Source organism: Phoxinus phoxinus (assembly GCF_949152265.1).
Source record: "Phoxinus phoxinus genome assembly, chromosome: 11".
NCBI lineage: Eukaryota > Metazoa > Chordata > Actinopteri > Cypriniformes > Leuciscidae > Phoxinus > Phoxinus phoxinus.
In genome coordinates, this window is record NC_136886.1 from 26,160,075 (window position 1) to 26,177,617 (window position 17,543).

The 17,543-nt window shown below is 39.5% G+C and overlaps 2 protein-coding genes across 7 annotated transcripts in view; both read left to right on the forward strand.

Moving 5' to 3' along the window:
* mlpha (melanophilin a) overlaps nucleotides 1-17,543 on the forward strand; it is a gene marked incomplete at its 3' end in the record, with an annotated part of 59,400 nt that overhangs the window by 21,333 nt on the left and 20,524 nt on the right. For 3 of the 6 annotated variants that reach the window (XM_079629668.1, XM_079629665.1, XM_079629670.1), the window contains exons 1-2: nucleotides 15,202-15,328; nucleotides 16,095-16,236. In XM_079629668.1, the coding sequence (XP_079485794.1) occupies nucleotides 16,127-16,236 (110 nt within the window). In that variant the 5' untranslated portion in view covers nucleotides 15,202-15,328; nucleotides 16,095-16,126. Of the gene's footprint in view, nucleotides 1-14,087; nucleotides 14,287-15,201; nucleotides 15,329-16,094; nucleotides 16,237-17,543 lie in introns of those variants that run through there. The other 3 variants (XM_079629669.1, XM_079629667.1, XM_079629666.1) reach the window with 3 other exon arrangements.
* On the forward strand, nucleotides 9,507-11,193 carry trim63a (tripartite motif containing 63a). The gene has a single exon (XM_079628937.1). It carries the CDS (start codon nucleotides 9,696-9,698, stop codon nucleotides 10,737-10,739), a length of 1,044 nt encoding a protein of 347 aa, XP_079485063.1. The 5' UTR covers nucleotides 9,507-9,695; the 3' UTR covers nucleotides 10,740-11,193.

Consider the following 17,543-nt stretch of genomic DNA (forward strand, 5'->3'; position numbering starts at 1 on the left):
ATATGCCCCAATGCAGGGGGTTTCAAACTTGGGACCACCAAATATGAGGATGCCCTTATGAGGGACCTCTTTCTTAAGATATAAAAGTTGTTATATATTTTACATACTGTATAACCGTTCACTGGTATGGATACAAAATCCTGTTTTTACTGTGTATAGTAAGCGTGATATAATTTATTTAAAAAAAACCTAAAAAAAATAATTAAATAAGTGACTTTTATATTTTCATTGTACTTAAGCCAAAAGTAATTATTAAAATGATATCTGGAAAACATTTACTTTATAGTAAGTTAATGGTGTATCTGTCACAGTTATGTTCAGTTTGTTTGCCTGCAAGCACCTGTGACAGATGACCGGACCACCAAGTGTATGCAGCGAGGTTTGCTGCTGTGGCTCAAGAGAACCATGACTTTTATACTTATATTCGCCAAACAGTTTTGTCATCTTGCCATCACCTCTCCCTTCTGACGAGACCCTGAAGTCATTGTTCTGGATTGGGGACAACTACCACCACCCTATAGACCTCCCAGGCTGTCATCAGGTGTCTGGAGAGCGTCTTGCCCCGATCCAGAGCACAGCCAGACTCAGAGCCGGATTTCCACCTTTGACTGTGGAGAATTCGCGTGAGCCCCCCGTAGACGTAGAGGGACCACCCGCTGTGACGAGTGATCCAGAGCCAGAGAACAAGAGGACAGCACTTACCATTGCCCCGGAAGAGATTCCCCAGAATGAGTCTGGCCAGGGGTGTGAGCCTGAGACACCAGCATCCAAGGGGACAGAAACAGAGGACTGGCTGATAGACTTCAGTGAGGAGGTATTGATTCCCACCCAGTACCTGATTCATCATCACTGTTTAAAGACAGCATGGAGAACTTTATAGACTGCAATTTTTCTGTTAAGCCTTCATCATCGCTGGTTCCAGACAATATTATGGACTATATGAACTGTGAATTATTCATTTCATCGACCTGGATGGACTGTGTCATTCTCACTGTGATCCTGTCAAGTTTCATGTTACCACCACCATCACAGCAAAGTTCAGCCAGTCCTCTAGCCCAGCCGCTGCCGGAGGCTTACTGCGGCTCTGCCTCCAGCCTCTGATCCCTTCGCTCCATCTTGGCCTGTAGACCTGTCAGCTCCGCCTTGGCTACTCTCACCTTCAGCTCCACCAGAGACCATCGTCTTTGCGGCTCCACCAGGTTCCCTTGTCCCACTGGCTCCCCCTTGGTCAGTCATCATCACTCTACTTCCATCACGGACTTATGGGCTGTCCACCTCTATGGCTCCGCCTCCGACGCTCATTGCCGCGGCATCGCCTGAGTCTCTAGTCGCAGCGATGTCGCTCAGTTCCATCAGCCCTGTGTCAGAGCCTATGGATCCATTGGCCTCATCTCCTGCGGTCGTCCCTCAGATGTTGGCAACCACAGCAACATCTTGGCTCCTCCCTTCCTTCGACTCCGTCGTGGGCTGTCGTCACTGATGAGCTCTGGGTATGTGCCATCGGACTACCTCCATCTTTCCCATCAGGGGATTGTCATCGTCCACTTGCAACCATCCCTTCACCACATCCTCTTGCCATCCCTTCGCCACCTCATCAGCCACCTCCAAAACCCCCTTCCCTCCCTTGTCTGCTGTTGTGGCGCGAGGTCGCGCCTTTTCGTGTCACAGTTATGTTCAGTGTATTTTATTTTTCATGGATATTCAGTTTGTTTTCATTAATCACGTCTTCCTTTGTTTGATTTTTCCCGCCACTCGTTTGTTACCATGGTCACGTCATTATGAGTTTGTTTGTTTCAGCTGTATAGCGTTAATTATCTTTAATTGTGTCAATACTTAAGTTCCTCCTTTTCCTCAGTTTGTTGTCTGGTTACTCTTACATTTACTGTGTGTTGCTCTACCTGTTTGTCTGTTATTTTGGATTCTTATTTTTAAAACTTTGTGTTGGAACTCTCTTCTACATCTTCGTTTGTTTGCCTGCAACCTCCCGTGACAGTAATATTTTTATGCTTTTATTATAGTACTAGGTTTACTAGATTAGGCCAGGTTTAGGCCTAAGAATTTAAAGTAACACCATGTAGCTTTTGCCGTAAAATCTGTCATGGTTACACCAGGGGATATACATGCATTTGTTGACAAGTCGATGCCCCCGAACTCTGCAGGAGGAGTTCTCACGTCTTGGGCAGACTGCCTGTGTTGCATGTGAAATGTCTTCATCCCAGGTACAGTGGCATATATGTCAGCATGTCATATGAATATAATTTCATGGGTTTTATTTTTTGCAAAAGCCAAAAGATCGCGTAGCTCACCTTTACAAGCCAGCGTCATTATAGTAGCATATTGGCTACTGTCAAGGCGGATCTAGGGGGTGGCCGTGGCCACCCTTTGCCTAAGCTTGGCCACCCCTTTGGCCACCCCTCTCACAACTGCTGTTTCTGTCTCTTTTTTTATTGTCAAGAATTACGTTTTTTAAACGCAGAACCGTCTCTTTAAGACCACAAAAAAAAAAAAAAAAAAAGTGAGACGCGCACTCCAACTGCACCTCGGCGCCAGCGCAAGACAAACGAGTGCGGAAATGTGCAGGTGCTGAACGAGCTTCAGCAGATCAACAGACAGTGATATACACATAGTAAATATAGAGTCAATGTTTCTCAACTGGTGGGTTGCAAGACCGTCGCTAGTGTGCAGTCAAAGAAACAACAAGTGTAAATCTTTGTTTTTCTGATGCCACTTTTATTTTGAAAGATGTGTGTGAAAGCTGGTGACACTTCTGTCAGATGCTGAGAAAAGCGGCGCACGTTGTCCTACATCAGTTGGCTATCTTCGGTAAGATGAGATGTTGTCAGGCCAAATGTCAGTAAAACGAACTTTCCTGTCCTGTCAGCCGTTGTACTGTGCTCGCGGTGCGCAAATGCGGCGTGTTTTGACGTCAATTGACTCGTGAAATAATCAAAAAGGCAATTAAAGCTGTGTCAAAACTGCATGCATGCATCATGTATTTGTTACATCTGTCTGTGACTAAAATAATCTGCTATGTGAGATCACAAAAATGGATAATTTTTAAACCCATAAAATAACGAATTTTACATTCTGGCATTTATGTGCTGTTGACTTCCGCCTTGTTCACATTCTTGCACATGGGGATTCAAAAGAGACATTTTTTTCCCCCTTTTATTTAGGTAGCCTATGATGGAACTGTTGCAGTTATTTATTTTGACAACTAATATAGAAAAGTTAAACATGCAGTGTTAACTTTTTCAGTTGCAACTTTTTTTTTGACAAACTCAGAATTGGTTGAATTCAATGATTATATAAAATTCACTGAAGGTTGATTCATCTTTGAGCTACAGTAGTTATCTGCATGTCTCATTCGTGAAGGTGCAACAATGTAGAACAAGCTATTGGGGGTTTTGAGAACCAGAAGCAAGCTAACTGAGCAAGTTGAACTTTAGGTATAGTGTGTGCCCCTTTATTAATATGCCTGGAGGTGGTGAATAATAAAAAAGATAAAAATTCACTCAGTATTCCATGATTCCTAATTCACTACTATCTCAATTACAATTAAGTATAAATTAACTGTATTCAGTTGTGTAGGCACTAAAACAGTCCAATACTTATAGTCAAACTAATTTTTAAATTAAAATAATAAAAATGTCTGTGCCACCCCAGACTGGTTGCTGGCCCTTGCCTGGCCACCCCCATGAAAAAATCCTGGCTCTGGCACTGGCTACTGTTTTACATAATGGATATGCTAATATGTTAGGTAATATATCGCCATATATCGTCAATATTATAATAGGCTAGCAAGCTACCATAGTAGATGAATCTGCATATAGCCTGAGGCAAGACACTTTCACCAGAAAAATAAATAAACAAACATGACTATCAGCCTGCAGTCATTAGTTTAGTTATCCTAAAAGATGATTTTGTCCATCTAATCATGTAGCTATTACTACTAGTCCGACAGCATGACGGCCAAGTCAACATCGGTCCCTCCTCCTCCTCTAGCTCACGCCAGCGAGCGAACGCTGGACCAGTATCCGACAAAACCTTTGCCTCCTTCGGTTTAGTTGCTGCTTCGGCCGTGACAACAACATACAGACGTTTTACCAGCCGGCAAACAAATGCTAGTTGGGCTCTCATGTCCGGATTTGAGGAAGTGGGGGGTGGTGGGGGAAGTGAGGTGCCGTAAAGCAGTCGAATTTTGTAGTTCTTCTTGTGTACGGGTTACTACCCGAACCCCGAAGTTCCGTAGTGCCAGTAAAAGCGCTAGGTACAGACACCGTCAGGCTATGGCCGATGTGTCATTCAACCTATTGTAACTCGATGTACCATCACAAGAGTCTTGGAAATATATTATGAAGGTTGAAAAACTACTTGGTGTTGCTTTAAGTAGCTTTAAAAAAATAATAATTACTGGTTTGCATCTTGAGACAAACCAATGGGACTGATGCATTTTAAGATCTGTCAGTGCAAGTAGCTTTCAGTTAAAACAGCTCAAACAAGCATTTTAGTCTGGGACTATTAGCTTAAACTGTCTGTGACACTGGGGGTTAGACATGTAAACTCAAAGAGAAATGATTTCAGTTCATTTCTATTAATATGTATTACACTTTTCACAAAAAAATATTGTTCCAAAGCAGCTTTAGAGATATTATTGCCCACCGTGAAAGCTAAAAGTGAAAGTAGAGAAGAAAACATCTTATAAAGATACAGCGCAAGTACAAAATATTCTTGACAGTATGTATGTTGAAAGGAATGTTTTTTTTTCTCCCAAAAAACTATATGCAGAATTTTTTTTTTGCTGTTAACAAATGATTGTAAATAGAAAAAGGGATTTATCTCATGATAAGTATGCAAATGTTCCAAATGTTTCTTCCAAACCCTGTTTTATTCACTAAAAGACAAGTATAGACTTGAACACCTGCAGATTTTTTTGTGGCCGACTGGCATGTCTTGTTGGGGTCTTTTGCTTTCAACTCTATCTGGAAGAAACCTAACAGTTCTAGTCCCAGAAGGTTCTCATTAGTCTACAGGTATATTCCAGAGGGAAGATTTGAGTATATCGGTGATGAGAGAAGCCTGCATGTGTTCCGTCTGCCTGTGGAAACCACAAAAACAATGATTAATCTAGACAGAGATTTATAGAGTGTAAAACCAAGGTCCCTGTCTGGACATCTTTCCTTACACATTCCTCCATTCTGTGACTCCCGACACATGTGTCTTTTCTCAGCAGCACGAAAAAGTATAGCTTTAATTATTTTTTATCTCTGACAAATTTGTGGCCGTTCAGAGTGGAGGCGGTCAGAGACATAGTCGTATGGTACCAGAATAGTGTGATTTAAAGCATGTACAGGGCTCCAGTAAGTTTTGTCAGGACAACAATGAAGATTTTGACTCGATTTTAAAATGTCATATTTTTTTTTAAACTTTATAATATTAAATTGTAGCAGAATTTTTGGCTATAAGTTCACTGATCCACAGCTGTCAGGAGGTGAGAGAAAATCTTGGCAGCAATAGGAAGCTGACCTTTGCTGACCTGGTCTGAACTCAGTGAGATAACACTTAACCCTCTCCTTGCCAACATGAGTACATCACCAGCTTTGAGAAATTGTCGGAATAACATAACCTAATCCTAAAATGTAAAATTTTCCATGAGTATTTTTCTATTGCATCACACTAAACAAGCAGCTCATTTCATCACTCATATCAAGCTCATTCAAGGAAATAAACCAGAATAGCTTCTTGTTTTGGAATTATTTTTAGGTTTCATGTCTTGCCAGTTACGAGAAGGATCATTACACATTACATTTTATAAGTACGCTAGTTATTAATAATGTTTTTGCTGGCATTTCAAAGCGTGGGAAAATTTCTATCAGCGTTGTTGTTGACTGTGCTATTGTACCAAACACACTGCTGTATTTATGGCCATTTGACATCCTCTGAGTGGCAGAAGTTAAACACACGGTCAAGAACAGGAATGTCGTCTGCACGCCATGTCGTATCAGGCACATTTGACATGGCACGGAATTCTGCACAACAGCCTTACAGAGTGAATCACGTCAGCATTGGCTTGCTACAAGTCATTCAAATCATTGTGTCTCTCGTACACACAGACACAATGAACTCGTATTGTAGACTTGTGGACACAAAGATGGTTCTGTTGATAGGGGTCAAACTGGCTCCAGTCAGGAAATGTACATTCATCTGTTATCTTTGATTGTGGCCCCAAAACAAATAATTGGTCTCCAGTGATCACATACACTGTAGGAAACACTTTTGTTGGAGAGGCGACACATTCTCACAGACGTAAGAACTGTGTGCATTATGGTTGAGACTTTAAGTCTGCTCACTCACATAGCATAGACTGAACCAATAGCTTAAGATTTGAACTAAAGCAAAAGTGAAAAGAGTTTGAGACAGTTTGTAAATGAGGTGTTGACAAAAATTGGTATATTCTGCCACCTAGTGGATACTTTTTAGTCCATGCAATACAGATAAAACTTAGAGCCTTTTCACATTAAATTTTCACTATTTTTTTTATTCTTCAGCTAAATATATTAGTAATAGTAACAAATGTATATTAATGTATATTAAAACACATTTATGTATTTATACTAACATGTATATTTTAAATATATATATTTACAAATATGTTTTTTAAATTCTATTTTTTATTTATTTGTTTTCTGAAAGTCTACTACACTTTAATTTCTACCAAACGTGCATGTGTTGTGTTTAATGAAAATGGCAGCAGTGAAAATTAATCATTTTTCTAGTTTGAGAGCGTTCATTTCTTTTTGTTTAATTAGAGAGGAAAAGCTTTATATTTGATCTATTTCCTTACATTGTGCTAATTGTTTGGATTGTGATAACACAGGTGTCACTTTGAAGATTTTTTAGAATAACCCATGACAAGAAAATGATCTGGTGATTTGATCCAGTCTCTGTCATTTATACCTTACGTTGAACCAAGACAGTGTGTTCCAGGAACATGCTTCACTGACAAAACACTCACAAAATATTAAAACAACCCACAAACATCCATTTGAAGTACATATTTTCAAATTCACTTTTAAGAGTTGTGTCCATGAGTTGCATAAGTGTCTCTGCAGGTGTCAGTTTTTAGCTGGCTCCTACACTTGTTTATATTTACATGGATGATATACATGGTGACAGAGCCAACAAACTGTCCTCGATGACTTTTCATAAAGGTTACACAAAGCTCTAGATTTGCTGCCCTACTTACCTGATGCTCTTTGCATCTCAGCCAATTTCACCACTGATCATTGTGTTCAATCACACAGAAAGAAACTGCAGCTTTATTTATTGATATATATATATATATAATATACTTAATATAAAAAATATATATTTGTATCTTTTGAATGATCTTTTATTTAATTTCAGTTTAAGTTTTTGTCAATTTGTTTTATGTGCTTTTGTAAATTTGATTTAGGCCTAGTCATTTTAAAAAAATATTTCATTTTAGCTATTTTTATTTAAGTTTAAAATAATATAGAACTTCAAACTTTTTATTTCAGGTAGTTGCCAAGATAATATTTCAAAGTTTTTCTTTTAGATTTGATTTAATGTTATCAATTAGCAAAACATTTTTTCAACAATGTTAGTTTTAATGAACAACAACAAGAACAACAACAACACTGATTTGTTTTTCTACATGTTGTTTGCACCACAGGAATTTTGTTGGTCATTTCACATGACGTGGATTTGGTGGACAAAGGTTTTCAAATACTAATGCCAGGACACGGTTAAGGACTAGCTGAAACATTCTAAAACTGAACTGAACACACTTACTGTTTCCAATGACTGGAGCAGATTTTAATCACGGACTGAACGCAACTGTCTCTGACTCGGCGCGTTTGGGCATGGTCAGTCCTAAGTGTCAAATTACATTCATAATCGGCCTTACAGTCATTAAATGTGTCCCCTGCTTAACAAGCAGTGAAGCAGCATATACAGTTGAAAATACATTGACCACTTATAATAATTAAACACTTAACTGTATCCTGTACATGTTTTTGTCACTAGAAAGCATCACATTTTTCATTGATAATACATTTAGCTCCAAATAACTTTTGATGGGCACATACTGGTCTGAACATGTTGTTTCATATGTGCGTGAGATGATTCTGCAATACTACAGTGTACATAAATATGCGTTACATATGTTCTGCAGTGTCCACCTGCTGTTTTGGAGGGGAGGGGACAATGACAGCGTGATATTGCTCAAGATGACGAGGAGTGGTTATCGACCATATGACTTTTGTTTGTTTACAAATTCACAGGGCAGAGGTTGTGAAATCGGTCATCTGACATCTGTCTTGAACTGCCTATGCACACCAACCATCTGATCTCTCTTCCAGAACCATACAGACAAATGTTGGTGGCAAGCGGCCATCAGTACTACATCAGGGGTGAAGGACAATGGAGCCTAAGGGTGCTTTCACACCTGCCACATTTAGTTCGGTTGAATCGCACTAGAGTTCGTTTTCCCCCTTGGTGCGGTTCGTTTGGGCAGGTGTGAATGCAGCAATCGCACTCGGGTGCGCACCAAACAAGCCTACCGAGACCTCCTCGATGAGGTGCATGGTCAGTCCTAAGTGTCCTAAGCACTAAGCAAACAAGGCTCAGTCCTAAGCATTTTTGGACTAAACCAGCTGCCGTAGTCAGCTGCACTGTGAATTATGTCACTGTTTAGCAACATTAATGCACGCGTCGCCTCCTCCTGAAGTGACTCGCCGCGTGCATTGCATAAAACACTATTTTCAACCCGCCGCATCCTCGCTACATTCTCAAATGTTATTGTTTGCCTAACATGGCGTAGACAAACTATATAATAAACTATGACTAGGGATACAATCAACCCACGCAGTTGTCTCTCCATAGTAAAAAGCGGCGTGTTGTCTGTCGGATTTTCCTCCTCTTTGTTTACTTCTGAGAGTTCTGTTGGATTTTCCCCGCACGTTAATTCTGAGAATCGAAGTGCAGTTATAAAAAATACGTTCAAGACCCATCTGGCCAAGGAGTGATGTGGATGTTGTCACGTGAATGCATTTTGGTTCGTTTCATCAACTGATTCGGACCAGAGCAATCAGTGTGGTGTGAAAAGGAACCAAAACGCCTGAAAAATGCTACAAAGTATAGCTACATTTTCTCCCTTGGTCCGGACCAAATGAACCGAACTACAGATGTGAAAGATGTGGTACACAACTCAACTCACCCCTTGCTCAACTGTCCTAAAAATCCTCTTGATCTGCCATGTTGTTGTGCAGTCAGAGAAGTTCTGGATGTCTACATGCCAACAGTTATCACATGGGTCTTGTTTTGCCTGACTTTGTGATTCGCCTACACATGTCTACTGCAGATGGAGAGCTTGGAACGGGAGGGGGTCATGTTGCTAAGTTTGGCATGTGACTTGTTCTTTAGTGGGTTGTGTTGGAAGGCAGCATGTTTTTTTCGAATCAAGCCGCACAAACAAGTGGTGGGAGCAATCTTGTCACAGCCGCCTCTCAGATCAAGTGTCACAGGCAGCTGGACAGTATATAAGCCCGGGGTGTGTTCTGCCTCGACAGATCAAATAAGCCTCAGTAAAGGAAGAAGCAACCAGAAAAGCTCAAGCTCAACCAAAAGGCAAAGCAGTGAAGGTTATAAGGACTTTACCTCAAACAACAGAAATGGACATCAGAACGGGTCAAATAGTCCGGGCTCCGAGTCCCATGGAGAGCCTGGAGAAGCAGCTGAGCTGCCCCATCTGCCTGGATATGTTCACAAAGCCAGTTGTCATTCTACCATGCCAGCACAATCTGTGCCGCAGCTGCGCCAGCGACCTCTACGACTCCAAAAACCCATACCACTACTCTGGAGGTATCTTCAGATGCCCTACCTGCCGCTTTGAGGTGGTTCTGGACCGCCACGGTGTCTATGGTCTTCAGAGGAACCTTCTGGTGGAGAACATCATTGACATCTACAAGCAGCAGTTGGAGAAAGGAGGTAATGCCCTTGAACCCCCATTGAAATCCAAAGAAACAAAAGAGCCTATGTGCGAGGTACACGAAGATGAAAAAATTAACATCTACTGCATAACCTGCCAGACACCCAGCTGCTCCATGTGCAAGGTATTCGGTCAGCACAAGGACTGTGAGGTTTCCACTCTAAAAGTTGTTTATGAAGCACAGAAGTCCGAACTTAAAAATTCAATCGACCTTCTAGGCGCCAGCAACAGCTGCCTAAAGGCGATTTTAGTGCAGATGGAGGAAAACAGCAAAATGGTGGAAGCAAACAGCCAAGTGCAGAAGCAGAAGCTTGGGGAGAAGTTTGACCTACTCTATGCCATCCTAGAAGACCGCAAGACCCAACTCCTAGACAAGATCGCTCAAGAACAGGATGAGAAGGTGGCTGTGGTGCGATCTCTAGTTCAGCAGTACAATGAACACCTGCAGGCCAGCATCAAGCTGATGGATAAAGCCTCCCAGACAATAGACAACTGCAATACGGCGGAGTTCCTCATCGCTGCTAAGCAGCTTATCACTGAAGCCAAGGATACATCCAAGAACTCACAACTAGAGAGGCCAGAGCCAGGCTTTGAGAGTATGGACCACTTCACGCTCTTCACTGAAGACGCAGAGGCCATGCTTGCAAAACTGGACTTTGGAGTCAGTGGCGATGATGATGAGGAAAATGAAGAGGAAGAAGAAGAGGAAGAGGAAGAGGAGGAATAAGCAATGATAGACTTTAGGAAAAAAGACTTTGTGGGGAAAAAGAGATGACAGCAGATACAAACCTCAGTCATAAGGACAATAATCTAGCTGCTTTTGATAACTGTGAGACAAGGGAAGTGCAATCTTAAAGCAGTTTTTGTACAAATTGTACAAATTGCACCATTTGTAATGTCTTTTCCACTTGATTTTTGTACTTTTTTATTAATATGGATGTTAATATTGAATTATGTTTTTTATATTTTTATTAGAATGTAGAACTTTATGTTTTGTTTGCTAAATTAAAGATAGATTATATGCTGTAGAATACAGCTCTGCCAACTTACTTTAGAGTGTCATGTGAGATCCAAATGTTTGAATACTTGAAATATTAAATGCACTTGACTGATTAACTGCAATGTAATGTCCATTTTCATTGGATAATTTGGTGGAAATAAAAGGACTTACCAAAAAAAAAGAGTCACTTATTTAAATGATTCATTTGTTGAAGTGCACACACCTTCAGATGACCTTAAAATTCTTAACATTTTACCCTTTTTAACTGTGTGGCTATATCTGCATTCTCTACAACCTATCCTTGTGAGGCATTGAGCTACACAGTTGGAGTGGGTTATTTTAGCTTGGTGAGAATGAGAGAAGCCACATGACTCCAGGAATAGAGTCACAGTAGGATGCAGGCCTCATGTTTCCAACCCTGACAATTACAGCTGCTGGTAGGCATGTTTGACAAAGTTATGGGCCAGAGGTTAACACTGACTCTTCTATCAGCCACAGAAACAGTTGCTATGGCCTTAAAACAAACCCTAACAGAGGATTTGAATAACAATGCGGTACATGTCAAGCAACCAGCAAACAGCCATTCAAATGAATGCCATTAAAGGTTATATATAAGCTAGACTATTCAAAAAAATGTTTTGAGAGTGAACAATACCTTATTTTATCAGGATTTGCAAAAACTATAGCGATTTTAAAGAAACACCATCAACACTGGTCCTTGAAAAATAAACTATGAATATAAATGTTTTCCCTTAAAATTAAAAGCACTGAAACTGGAGAGATAAACCATCTCAACACATCTACACAGCATTTAGATGTTAAACTCAACTATTGCTCGTCAAAAAGTCATTTAAATGACAAAGGCAATACTGCAAACCTTTCCTGTTGACAACACAAGTCTTTTTTTCCTTTTTATTGTACTAATGATTAGTAAAATGTATTTGTACTCTAAATTTAAATATTCAAACTTGAATTCACAATATTTGTCAATAAATAAATAAATAAATACATTTTTCAATAAATATCAGACGTTTCTTCTACTCATACCTGGCTATGAACCCAGTGCCCTTTGGGCAAGATCTACTGTAGCATGCTGACCTACAATATGAGGACTGGCTTACCCCATTGGCTTACTCAGCATATACTTCAAAGACTCAAATCTTTACATTTAACTATGACAGAGCAATTCTGTGCCCATTTAAGAGAAACATGTGGTATTGAACAAAATAATCAGATGTTTAGGGGGTTGACCTATTGATTTAAAATCCTCAAAGAATGTTGGTCTGAACTGTTGTGAATAGTATCATGCATGTCTGTCATGTATATTTATCTGTTTAGTTTGAGGCTCAGCTTTCCTGTTTCTAACATGCTGGACCACTGGCACGGGATGAAGTGTGTGCACGTGTGTATCAATACCTTCTTGGTCCAGAAACTAATTTAAAGATGTTCCTCCAAGATTTGCCATAAAGAAATGATTAATTCATACAACTATCATTTTTAAGTACTATAATTATATTCTATTTCTAATTGTATTTTATTCATTACATTCTATTTCTAATTATAATCTTTTAAAGTAATATAAAGATACCTTATTTTCAATTAGGAAATGAGCCACAGACAATACTTTAACTTCAGCGTGAAATAATTTTGCCCACATTAAAGTGATTTTTATTCTGGCTCCGTTTACAGCTTTCCTTTTACAGTCTCATTCTTTTCCATTTAACCACATTTTTTCTTAAAAAACTCTTGAGATTGTTTCAGTTCCACTTTACAGCTCATCGGTAAAACCAGTTTGTGCAAAGATCCAATTGGTACATTTGAAAAGTCACCGAAAGCTCAGCAATGCTTCCCTAAATAAGAGCAGGACTTCCCCTAGCCATCACCAAAAGCAAGGGCAGTGCATGGGAGCTAATTTTAGAGTATTGAATCAGCCTGCACATAGTCTAGACCAAAAGGGCAACTCTCATTCAACCTTCTACCCTACAGCATGAATTAGGACACATCTTTTACTTGAACCACAGCCCTAGAGATGGGCTTTTCTATTGATCACTAAGGTAGAGACAGTTCCAGACCAGGGAATGCATTGTTTAGCTATTAAATTCCAGGAGAGAATCTGCTGTGTCATTTTGCACAAGACATGAAACATTACTGAGGCATATCCAAGACTGCGCTGTGGTGTGTAAAACTATCCCAGATTCATTTTTAGCCACCTCAGACATTGCCTGTAGATGGGCGTACAGTAAATAGAAACTTTCAGTCTGTCATCTTGCCATATGCCTCATAAGCTCTACTGTAATGTGGAAGTCAAAAGGTTGAACATGGCAGGCAAATTCTATCCTTGCAGTTTTCCAAATGTAAGAAATGCATTTATGTACAAGGAAAAGTGTTGTTGTGCTGAATATCAACATGTCTGTCATTCGGCTTTTATACTGTGCAAAAGTTCAATATATAAGTTATTCATATAGAGTAACTTATATTTCGGACAAAAACTGGCCAGTTAGTTTATATTCTATTAGGGTTGTCAAGGTACCAAAATTCCAGTAGTCAGTACCAATAACAGAAACATTTCAGTTCTCGATAACAGTTGAAACCACTGTATTTTACTGTTTTAACTATTTTAAAATTTTATTAAATTATGAGTTTATTATTTTTATTTATGTAAATAATACATTTTAACTGCATGTAGCCTTCAAATGTGTATTCGTAAACATACGTTATAACAACACCAGGGTGAGTAAATGATGACCTAATTTTCATTTTAGGGTGAAAAATATCACCGTATCCCTTTAAATTGTCAGGCTGTGTGCAGGCAGAAGAAGACGAAAGACAGAAGAAGAAAACTTTAGTGATACATACAGGCAAAATACACACTCAAATTACGATGTTACATAGACGAGAACGGACAAGGACTGACTGAACAGAGGGAACTAAATACAGACACTGATAAAAATAAACCAGGTGACACAGATGAAGATGATTGACAAGACACAGGTGATGATAATGAACTAATGATGGTAGACATGGCAACGGATGAGTGGCGGGAAAACAAAAGACATGTGACTAACAAGACTCAACAGAAACACAACAGTTACAGTACTCCCCCCTCCCGGTAGGTGCGTGCTCATGCCGTGGAGGGACCAACTGCAGAGGGAGAGAGGGAACTTTTGGAGGATAAAGAGCAGGTGAGGGCAGACAGAGGGCAAGAGGGACCAGGGCGGAGCAGACGGAACAGGTGGCCAGGGCGGAGCAGACGGAGGGAGGAGCCATGGTGGAGGTAGGGATGACGACCCTAGGGGGCCGATTGAGGGGGCGTAGCAGGAGCCGACGAGACAGGGTGATGCTGAGGGACATGGTGATACCGACGGCTCCGGCGATCGAGGCGTAGGCGGGTATCCAGAGGGTCACGGCGAAGCTGGAGCGACCGATGACCCAGGTGGAGCCGGAGGGAGTGAGGCATTACGTGATGCGCAGGCTCGGCAAGACTGATATTATCTTGTTCTGATTTAGAACAAGATAATAGTTCCAACCAGAGCCGTTGAAAAAAAGAGTTACGACACTCACGTAGACTTCCGTAGGAATTTAATAATTGAGTAACGCGTGTTTGTGGAGCAACCAAAAGTTCCAGCTCTTACATGTTTGCATTCAGGCAGACTAAGGAGAAGGCTGAGAATCAGATCCACATGCAGTTAAAGATTTATTAAAATAATCAGAGCGGGCGAAAACAAGACAACCCAGGATACAATCAAACAAACTCTCCCTGTAGGAGGTCAAATAAATTTCTGAAGACTGCCCATTCAAGGAATAACTTATCTAGCGCCTCACTGGATATACTGTTTAACTAGAACTTGTTGTCACCTAGCATAATGATGTAAGCTGCACAAAACAACAACAAAAAACACAGATAATGGTATAGTGATACAAACAGTAAAAAGTCCCAGTTCGGTTGGACTTTCTGTTTGTTTGTTTGTTTGTTTGTTTGTTTGTTTGTTTGTTTATAACAGAACATAACAAAAAACAAAAAAAAGGCTAATGTTTAACCAGCTGTTTATTATAGAAGAAAGTGAACCAGAACGAATTAACAAGATAAAAGCAAAGGATACAATACAACTAATAATCTCTCTTCATATAACAATTATTTTAATCTGCCAGGGGGAAAAAACATTCATTTATATTTCAAGCATGGAAAGGGTGGAGCTTTCTCTGCATTTCATTTGAAAAACTAGACATGTGATTAAGACTGCCATACCTCTGACTATTCTCACAGTATCTGCCTCATCCTGAGACTTGGAAAGAGCAGCTACGTGTCTGCATGCAAGGTAAACTAAATCTTCATTATCACTTATGAAACTAAGTGTAAAGTCTGATTTTTAAATAAATTTAAGTAAATTCCTCTTGCTGCTATTAAGGCTAGCAATGTGAAGAGTTCATGCATGTTGTACATTACTTTCTAACAACGGCAGTAGGTAGGTATATGTCCGACTTGATTTATTTCCTGGGTTTAATTACTTATATCACTCTGGCTGTAATCATTATGATCACATCATGAATACTGTATCTGAGGAGCCATGGCAATCAATGCACTATGAATTAGAATGACACCAGTTCCACATTTACACACAGTAGTGGTGTTATTGGGCCATCATCGATATTTAATGAAATGCATCCATCACTTTCTTTTAAAGGTAATGTAGGCTAGTTGTTGTGTTAGTAATCATTTTATTTATCAGTAGTTAATGCCTCTTTGATAATGGAATTCACAAACTTGATTTGAATTTCTGATGTTACAGTTGTTTACAGACTAATTTATACTGAATTATTTTGAAGATGTGTTAAGAGACATTTTAAATGTACCTTTATTATAGCTTCCTATACTTGGGAATGAAAAAGGTCACACCCAGTGCATGGATTCTTGATTATAATGACTGTGGTGCTTCATATGAATTTGTATGTCCAGGAGCATATTTATATTGAAAACCTGTTATCTCTCTAGACTAGTGGATGAAGAGGTAGAATGATGAAAGAGTCACATTATCCTTAGACTTCTTGTAGCCTTGTACTTAAGTAATTTTTCCTGTTATTTAGTAAAACATACAAAAACCAACTAAGCTCTGATTATGGATAAGAAGTTGGACCTGTCCAGACTATCAGAAGAAGAAGCCAAACATGTGTGGGACGTCATTCAGAGAGACTTCGTCCTCAGGAAGAAGGAAGAGGAGAGGCTTGGGTGAGAACTTTAAATTGCATGATTACCACTTAGGTATCCAGCTAACAGGGAATGTTCTCAGAACCTTGGCTAACGTTCTGCAAGGTTATCTCAAAGTTCTGAACAAAAGTTCTTCCAGTATCATTAACAGAATTTGTTTTTTTTTATGAAAGTTTTAGTTGGAAATTTGTCTAATTGTCAAGTCAAGTCAAGTTCCCTTATAGCTTGCATAACAAAAGAACATCAAAACATAAAAAAATGTCCATTTTGAACATTCAGAGAACATTCAAAAATAAAATGTTCTTAACTAAATGGGAATGTTAGTAAAATGTTCTTAACTAAATGGGAATGTTAGTAAAATGTTCTTAAAACATATTTTTGCTAGCGAATCGTACATTTACATTTAATTTGTTAACGTTTGTGATCTGTCAGTGGAGCCAACCAGCACATATGTGAGGTCTATCCATAATGCATAATTTCTTCCACATTTTTCTATAGGCCTATATCATACACACCAGAAAAACACGTTTATGAGAAAGGGCATACGGTTTGAAAGGACACTGTTGTAAAGACATCATGATGATCATGGTACAGTCACAAGGCCTGATCACACCATTCCACTGGGTGGGAAAACATGATGCCCCAGAGCTCTATTCTCTATTCACAAGGAGGTCTCTGTTTGCCTATTGAATTCTTATTTGCTTGAGTTGGAAGATTATGTTCTTTTCTATTTCCTGGCAAGGACAGTTATTTAGTGTATGTCTTGAATTCAAGTTGAATTCTTGATATGACTATTTTACACTAGATGTGTTCTAGTGGTGAATTATTCTATTATCATGATAGTGAAAAATTCAGTGCAAGTTTGTGTGACTGTTTAGAAAGGAGTCCATTTCAAATGTTCACTGACACTAATAGACTATGGGCCCTATCTTGCACCCAGCGCAATTGACTTTGTACACCGACGCATGTTATCATTCCTATTTTTGCACCCGCGCACAGCGGACTTTTCCCTCCACAGACGCACGTCGGTAAATTAGGGAATGAGCTTGCGCAAGTCGATTATTAATTTTTCACTGTACACATATCACACTAATAATTTACAATTCATGTTAAACAAAATTTTAGCAAATAATTTGCTGATAAATATTTAACATGGTTTTTAAATTAGTGTGTGTATAGGCTGTGTTCGGTGAAGGAGGAGGCACTTCTCATTAGCATAAGCTTGACAAAATTTATAAACTTCTCTTGAGGACCGTTAATAGGCAGGGAAACGTCTCAGGCTACGACTGTAACCCTAGTTACAGCTTTGGGAACGATAATACCCAAAC

Excerpts from the sequence above, each read along its gene's own strand:
- trim63a (XM_079628937.1), top strand. The coding sequence starts at position 9,696 with ATGGACATCAGAACGGGTCAAATAGTCCGGGCTCCGAGTCCCATGGAG.